The sequence below is a fragment of the Nicotiana tomentosiformis genome, chromosome 12 (genome assembly GCF_000390325.3).
Source record: "Nicotiana tomentosiformis chromosome 12, ASM39032v3, whole genome shotgun sequence".
Classification (NCBI taxonomy): Eukaryota; Viridiplantae; Streptophyta; class Magnoliopsida; order Solanales; family Solanaceae; genus Nicotiana; species Nicotiana tomentosiformis.
In genome coordinates this window covers 65,523,148-65,531,417 of record NC_090823.1, presented here as the reverse complement: position 1 = coordinate 65,531,417, position 8,270 = coordinate 65,523,148, and the positions used below count along the sequence as shown (strand labels likewise).

At 39.7% G+C, this 8,270-nt stretch overlaps 1 protein-coding gene across 1 annotated transcript; it reads left to right on the top strand.

Moving 5' to 3' along the window:
• Positions 1 to 7,296: 7,296 nt before the first annotated feature.
• Positions 7,297 to 8,017, top strand: LOC138902783 (uncharacterized). Its single transcript, XM_070190681.1, has 2 exons — positions 7,297 to 7,542; positions 7,763 to 8,017. Exons 1-2 carry the CDS (start codon positions 7,297 to 7,299, stop codon positions 8,015 to 8,017), a joined length of 501 nt encoding a protein of 166 aa, XP_070046782.1.
• Positions 8,018 to 8,270: the final 253 nt, after the last annotated feature.

Below are 8,270 nucleotides of genomic sequence, written 5' to 3'. Positions count from 1 at the left end.
AAAACATAAGACTACGGCTTTTGCTCTTGGCATGGATGATGGTACACTAAGGTACCAAGGGTGACTATGTGTTCTGAATATAGATGGTCTCGGGGAAAGAATCATGGTCGAAGCACACTCTTCTAGGTATTCTGTGCATCCAGGTTGTACAAAGATGTATCACGACCTCAAAGAAGTCTATTGGTGGAATGACATGAAAAGGAATGTGGAGGACTTTGTGGCAAGGTGTCCGAATTATCAGCAAGTGAAGGCCGAACATCAACGGCCTGGTGGGTTGGCACAAAACATAGAAATTCCAATATGGAGGTGGGAAATGATTAATATGGACCTTGTGGTAGGATTACCTCGCACTCCGCACAAGTTTGACTCAATTTGAGTGATTGTGGATCGGCTCACGAAATCTACCCATTTCTTGCTAGTTAAGTCTACCGACACAGCGGAACAGTTGCCTGGTTGTATATCAAGGAAATAGTCAGGCTACATGGTACTCCAGTTTCTATCATTTCCGATCGAGGGGCTCAGTTCACGGCAAAGTTTTGGAAGAAATTTCAGCAAGGTTTGGGTACTCAGGTGAATCTTAGTACAACCTTCCATCCACAGACCGATAGGAAAGCAGAGTGGACTATTCAGACACTTGAAAACATGTTGCGTGCTTGTATTCTAGACTTCAAGCGTAGCTGGGATGATCATTTGCCACTCATAGAGTTTTCTTATAACAATAACTTTTATGCTAGTATTCAGATGACACCATTTGAGGCATTATTTGATAGGAGATGTAGATATCCTATTGGGTGGTTCGAGATTGGCGAAGCAGAGTTGATAGGGCCAGACCTTATACATCAGGCTATGGAAAAAGTTAAGATCATAAAGGAGCAGTTGAAAACCGCTCAAAATCGTCAAAAATCGTATTCGGATGTTCGTTGAAGAGACTTAGAGTTCAAAGAAGATTATTGAGTATTCTTAAAGGTTTTCCCCATGAAGGGTATTATGCGGTTTGGGAAAAGGGGAAATTGAGTCCAAGGTATGTCCGGCCGTACAAAATAATTAAGAGAATTAGCCAGATGACGTACAAGCTTGAGCTACCACCCAAAATGTCATTATTCTACCCGGTATTCCATGTGTCTATGTTGAAGAAGGTAGTTAGAGATTCGTTACCTATTGTGCCGATTGAGACCATTGAGGTTAATGAAGAATTGTCATATGAAGAAATTCCAATTGCCATTCTTGATAAACTAGGTCCAAAAGTTGAGGAATTAAGAAATTGCCTCCGTGAAAGTATTATGGCGAAACCAGCAGGTTGAAGAGACCACGTGGGAGGCCGAGGAAGAAATGAACAAGTATCCTTACTTGTTTGAATGGCTGTGTAATCCTTTCTTTTTAGGAATTTGTCGCCTATAAATTTAGCATCACTTGTTCAGTTAATGTAAAGGTGTTCCTTTTAATTATGTGTTGCTTATGAGGCCACGGTTGGTACTGTTATGAGTTTGTTACGTCGTTCAGTTATGCATATGTTTGTAAGATGTGTTTCTGGGGCTCTCTGGCAGGTGGATAGGCCTAGTTACAAATGGAACTCTGGCGAAATTTTTGGAAATTTAGGGAGTTAGTTAAATTTGGGGATGCTGGTGTAGGGTATGATAACTGAGTTGCACAAGGTGCTAATAATGGACCCTGATCCTCATTCGAGGACGAATGATCTTAAGTGGGGGAGGATGTAAGGCCCCATAAAATTTTGCCTTAAAACTCGATTTTCGTGATGCCAAAGTAGGCGTAGAGGTTATATTAGTAGGAACAGTGTGCTAGGGAGTTGAAGGAAAATGTTGGGCAGAAGTAGGCATTTCTGCAGCCATTCAGCGGCCGCAGAACCCCTCTGCGGATCGCAAACTGGTCGCAGAGTGGGGCAGATTTCTGGGGCATTTTTGATGCCCCATTTCACGGCCATTATGCGACTGCATAACCATTTTGCGGGCCGCATTCTTGTCGCATATCCCGACTTGGGATTTTTTGGAGGGAGGTTCTGCGGGTAGCATAGTGACCGCTGACCAGGTCAGTTTGTTTTCCAGTCTTGGTACCTAGTTTCGCGTTCATTTTGCGGACTGCATAACCATTATGTGGTCGCATATGCGATCGCAGAACCCGTTCCGGAGCTTCATTTTTGGGTTTTTTAAACCCGACCCAATTCCATTAAAACACACCCCACAGACCATTTTGAGCACATTTATGATATTTTAGAGTGAGAGGGAGAGTTCTTAGAGTGGGGGAGAAATCTTTAACCATTACCCATCAACTCTTGCTCAATCATTGAGGATTAACAAAGGAAGTCTTCACCCTAAAAGTAAGAATCTATGTCTTAGCTCTCAATTTCGAAATTTTGTAAAAATGGGGTAATTAGAGAGGCAATTATTGGGTGTGGGGGTTGTTGTCTTGCATGCATGTATCCTTGAAGTATGTGGGAAGATTGTGAGCTACAAATGGTAGAGAGTGGGTTGGAAAATGATGGAATCTTCCACAAAAGAACCTTAGAACTTAATGCACACCTAGTGTTTGATAAAATGCTCAAATGAGCTAAAACCATGATCATCTTCCTAATTTTTTATTCAACTTGTTATATTTCTAAAATAGATTGAAGCTGCTACGAATTTTAGATCATTTTAGAGTTGAGAAGCTCAATTGAGGTATGTTGGCTAAACCCCCTTCTTCTTAGAATCGAATCCCACGGTGTTCATGTAATTGGAATAAGTCCTTGATCATTATTGAATTGGCTTTTCCTAATATGGTTGTGTTTAAGGATGTTTGTTCAATGTTTATTCTAAATGCTTCATCATGTCATCTTGCTATTTATAAATATGTTCAAAAATGTGGAATATGTGTTAGGGATGTTAAAACATCATGTCAAGACCGAAATAAAGGTTGTTATGCCAAATTGTATAAAAGTCCTCTATGTGCCTAAGATATCCTAAATTGCTCATATGTGAAATCAAGAGTCTCGAATGAAAACCATGTTGTTATTGATGATAATAAAAATGTTGGATTGCGGGAAAAGAACTTGAATTATGAAATAGGTCAAGTGCCAAGAACGACTTTATAATTAAAGCCACTTGTGCCAACGTGCTGAAAGGATGGGAAAGAAATATCAAGTAAGACGATCGATTGAAATGGTTCATGTCTCAAATGAGATGGCCTAGCAAATTGAGCCGAGATCGGACTCCATGTAAGAACACGGTGTTATTGTGGATAAAACTGTGGTAATGCCTCAAATGAGATGGCCTAGCCGATCGGGCCGTGATCGGATGCCATGCCGCACACATAGTGGTACTGTGCTGGAAATTATAATGAAATTGTGGTAATGTCTCAAATGAGATGACCTCGCCGATCGGCTCGAGATCGGACTCCGTGTAAGAATACATAGGTATTGTAAATTGTGGAATATCGGTACTAAAGACCACCTAACCTAATAATATGGAAATTGACTTGAAAACGTATATGATCCTTAACTTGTTGTTTTAATATTATTCAAAGCCCTTATTGAATTCCTTACTGTTCCTCTTGTATTATTGTTCATTCTATTGAGTTGGTATTTAGCTTTACATACTAGTGCTATTTGACGGTACTAACGTCCTTTTTGCCGGGGCTCTGCATCTTTAAATGGATGCAAGTGGTTACATAGCAGACAATGTTGATCACACGTAGTGCTGCACCCTCTTCTTAGCGAACTCGATTCATGTATTGTACCTTTGGTTTATATTGTGGTCACTTTTGAGGTATAGTCGGGGGCTCCGTAGACGTTATGTGGGTTGTACATGGGTATTAGAAAGGTCAAACGGATTATGTTGTATTTTGTATTTTTGTTCCACTAAATCACAAAATGTATGCCTTTTTGAAACTTAACAGGAAGTAGCAAAATGAAGTTGTTTGGTAATGTCTATGCATATGGCCCTTCTACTGGTTAGGTAATAAAAACATGCCTTCTCATATCATGGGTTAGTTGGGAAGAAAGTTTCTAACAGGCTTGCTCGGTCGGGTTCACTCGGTTGAGCGCAAGTCGCACCTCCCGAGGTTGGGGCGTGACATTGGTAGAGTGACAAGGTGTTAGGTAGATAGGATTACAAATAAGAAAAGGTGGGTGAGAAGGCGATAAAAATAGGTAAGGCCTCGGGAGTAAGGCCATCAAACAAGAGAGCTAATGGTTTTCGTAAGTTATAGAAAGCTCTGTTCCGCCTGAACAACAATTACGAGATTGGAAGAATTCTTATCATAAGTCGTAGTGTGAGAAAGAGGCCTAAAGGTGGGAATGCCCTGGCCTTTGGATTTATTCACTGAACAGTTGCCTAGATGGCAAGGAGAGTAATAATGTATTTGTAAGAGCTATAGGTTATCAGAATGATAAGAACATTAGTCAACATTCCAGGACGAATGTTCCAAAAGGGGTACTGATACCCCATGTTTTCGTATGTGAAAGTACGTCGTAAGTCAATTGATGTAAGCTCAAAAAGGATGAAATCCTTCTACAAGGCTAAGGAAGTTTTTTCAAAGAGTTAAATAAGTTAGGATGAATGAGACTTATTAATAATGATTTAAATGAGTCTAAAGTCATAACATTACTATATATGTTGTTTGGATATAAAATATAAAGTTTGGGAAAAATCGAATTTAACTTACGGAAAAAAAGCATGTTAAGAATTGCCTTGTAACGAGTTATTTTGAGAAATTAAATTCGTAAGCTTTATCATATAATTTTGGGACATAGCTCATACAAAAATGAAGGTCTTGCAACCTATTTTCCAATGCTCCAAATAATTTATTCATACGACATCGGGGTAGAGAAATATGGATTTTTAAAATAGGGTCGCCAAGTCATGTCGCCGCACTTCGGAGAAACTGGCAGGTTTATAAGCCAGGTTGCGAGGCTGTTTTCTCCCAATCTATTGAGAGTTAAAGGGAGATATTTATGTGTAATTAAATTCCCATGTGTTTAGTTTCTAACGCTGAAAACCGTTTGTCAATACGATATCAGAGTACAGAGCTACAAGTGTCCGAAGTTCACTGCTCAAGCTGCCAAGCAGGCAGCTTACCCACCTCCTTGGAGAATTGAGGCGGTGGGCTTATAAGTGGTATTATCCCCTTATATCTCGTCAAAATACAGATAATACTTACCAAAACACTCTCAATCTCTTCAAGAACTTGTCCAAGAAATTCCAAGCGAGATCAACATCCCTTTCACGAAATCAAGAAGTGATAACATTAGAGCGATCCCTACGACGTAAGTATCATTATACCGCCTCTTTTTTTCTTTGTAGTTTGAGTTTTGGAAGGTACTTCATGGTTAATAAAACACCTTATTTCGGTATTTAAGCTTTTAAATATCAATGAAAGTGGATAAATTCGTTTCCTAATAGTTAGAACTCACGGGACGGAGATCGAAAGCCGTGAGTTTGATTTATTTCACTTTAGTGAACTGTTTTGAAGTCCACTTGTGTTGGCCTATTGTGCTGCTGAGTTATGGATTTTGGAAGGATAAAAGGACGTGGAGAAATGCCACATGTGGTAGGGTAGTGGGTTGGTCGCTCGTCGTTGAAATTTCAAGCTAATTGATAACTTGTTGATTGGGTGTGTTATGGTATATTGGGGGTTTTTGTTGGATTACAGGTCCCGAATTGTAGTAGGTTGTATTCTAGTTGTGGGTTGCATTGTGTTTTTGTCTCTCCTATAGTAGGCTTGAGGGAGCAGTAATATCAGGGGAAATGCTGCACATTTTATTTTAGAATCGAGTTATCGTTTGAGATGCATGATATACTAGTGCCATCTAAGTTGTACATGTATTTCTTTGTTATAGGGTTGGCGCGCTAGTTGTCGTAAGCTTATGTCGAGTTGCATTGACGACTTGAGGTATGTTAAGACTATTCCTTCTTTCTTTTGGCATGACCCATATGATACAAACGAAATGAGCAAATGCACAACTTTCATAAATGACTCTATTCATAGAAGTACAAGGGGTGACTATGTTCTTGATTCCCCATGTGCCTTATTATTATATCTTCTGTTCATGGGTCTCAGAAAGATACGTAGTTGATAAAGTTTATCCGAAGGCATATTTATCTTATGACATTTCGAGAGATCTTATAGACTTACTTCTTATGCATTGCATTTATTTATACATGTACATTGACCAATGACCAGATGGCGTTATATAGGCATATATTATATGTATATAGGGTATGGGGAAAGGTTATGGCATTATATACGCATCACCACCTGATCAGCTGGTATACGTTGATGATTTCGCCCACTGTGGCCGAGATGATATGACGGGATGCCCTCGAAGGCTTGATGATGTTATGTACGCATATACCTATGAATGGTATGACATTTATACACATATGCATGACATTATAAATGTCTCGTGATTCACAGAGCTATTCAGACTTATAGGTTGAGTCTTTTACTCCATGTTTCTTTCATGTCTATTATATACTGCATTTTATGCCTTGCATACACTGTAATTTATTTATACTGACAACCCTTTTTGATTGAGGCGTTGTGTTTCTTGCCCACACGTCCCGATAGACAGATTGAGAGTCCTCCTAGTAGGCTATCAGCTCAACGGAAGGTGTTGGTACACTCCACTTGCTCTAGAGTTACTTATTTGGTCAGTATGCTTTGGACATGTATTTATTGGTATGGCGGGGCCCTGTCCCGGCCTTTATGACGTTTATGTACTCTTAGAGGCTTGTAGACAGATATTATGTATATGAGAGAATGTATGTCCTTGTCAGCCTATGTTCAGTGTACGAGTGATCATTTTAGTCTTATAGGCCCGTATGACATATATATAAGTTTGTATTACATGTTGGGTCGTGCTATGTCGAGTATTCCCTTTTGTTTTATTCTATTTATCTTATGATGCCCCTTCTGGCCTATTTACCCATAATGGTATGATAAGAAAGATATGTTATGTTGGTACTTGGTTGAGTAAGGAACAGGGTACCCATCGCGGCCTTGCAATTTGGGTCGTGACATGAAACTCATGGTACAACCATTCGAAACATAGAGAGTCAAGTGTGACAGTTTGCTAGTTTATTGTCTGAGAGGTCTACATGAACCCTTCCCTCTGATATCGAGAAGAATCCGAGAAAAATAATTCATGCAATGTCTTTGAGGAGTGGCAAAGTATTGGAGGACCCTATTGCAAAATAGAAGGATGAGTTGACTAGAAAACAAGTTACGGATGTAGGGGAGCATAAAATTGATGAGAATCGAGGATGTAAAGTGAGGGTAGAGCAAGAGGATAGTCTCAAGAAGATGAATAAATATGAATTTCCAATAGGGAAGAAGAAAGACAAGCAAAGAAGTAATGAAGAGACTGAAGAAAACAAATACATGTCTGATTTACCTTTCCCTCCTAGGCAAAGAAGAGAGAAGGTAGATAAACAATTTGGTCATATGCAAGTTAATCTACATTTCACGGAGTTCTTCTCTCAGATGCCAACATATTCCAAGTTCCTCAAGGAGATATTATCAAAGAAGCGAAAAGTGGTAGAGACATCGGTGGTTAAGCTCAATGCTTAATGTAGTGCCATCTTGCAAAATAAGCTCCCTCGAAAGTGTGGAGATCCAGGGAGTTTCACTATACCTTGCCCTATTTGAAGTACTAAATTTGAAATATCTTTGTGTAATTTAGGTGCTTCTTTTAATCTAATGTCTTTGTCTATTTTCAAGAACCTTGAGAGAGATTGGACCAATCAGATGTATACCTGTGTCATTGCAGCTTGCGGATCAAACCACAGTAATACTTGAAGGAATAGTGGAAGATGTACTAGTTAGGGTGGATACATTTGCATTTCCCGTGGATTTCATTGTGGTGAACATAAAGGAAAATAAAGAGGTCCCTCAAATTTTAGGAAGACCCTTCTTGGCAACTGGCAGAGAGGTACTAGATATTCATGAAGGAGAGCTCATGCTAAGAGTGGGTGAAGAAAGAGTTGTGTTCAACAACAATAACGACCCAGTAAAATCTCACTAGTGGGGTCTGGGGAGGGTAGTATGTACGCAGACCTTACCCCTACCCCGAGGGAGTAGAGAGGCTATTTTCGAAAGACCCTCCGAAAGAGTTGTGTTCAAGATGATGAAAATAATGAGGGCACCTAGAGAGGAGTCGTCTGCATACTCTGATTTTGAGGCGAATGTTCTGAAAGAGCTAGCTGAAGAGGGCAATAATGATAAGTGTAGGGTGTACCAAAAGAAGTCAGAGAAGAGAGTCTAATCATGATTGGGTG

Coding starts and splice junctions, on each gene's coding strand:
- LOC138902783 (XM_070190681.1), top strand. CDS start 7,297: ATGAATAAATATGAATTTCCAATAGGGAAGAAGAAAGACAAGCAAAGA. Junction 7,543..7,762: donor GAAAAGTGGTAGAGACATCG/GTGGTTAAGCTC, acceptor GTGTCATTGCAG/CTTGCGGATCAAACCACAGT.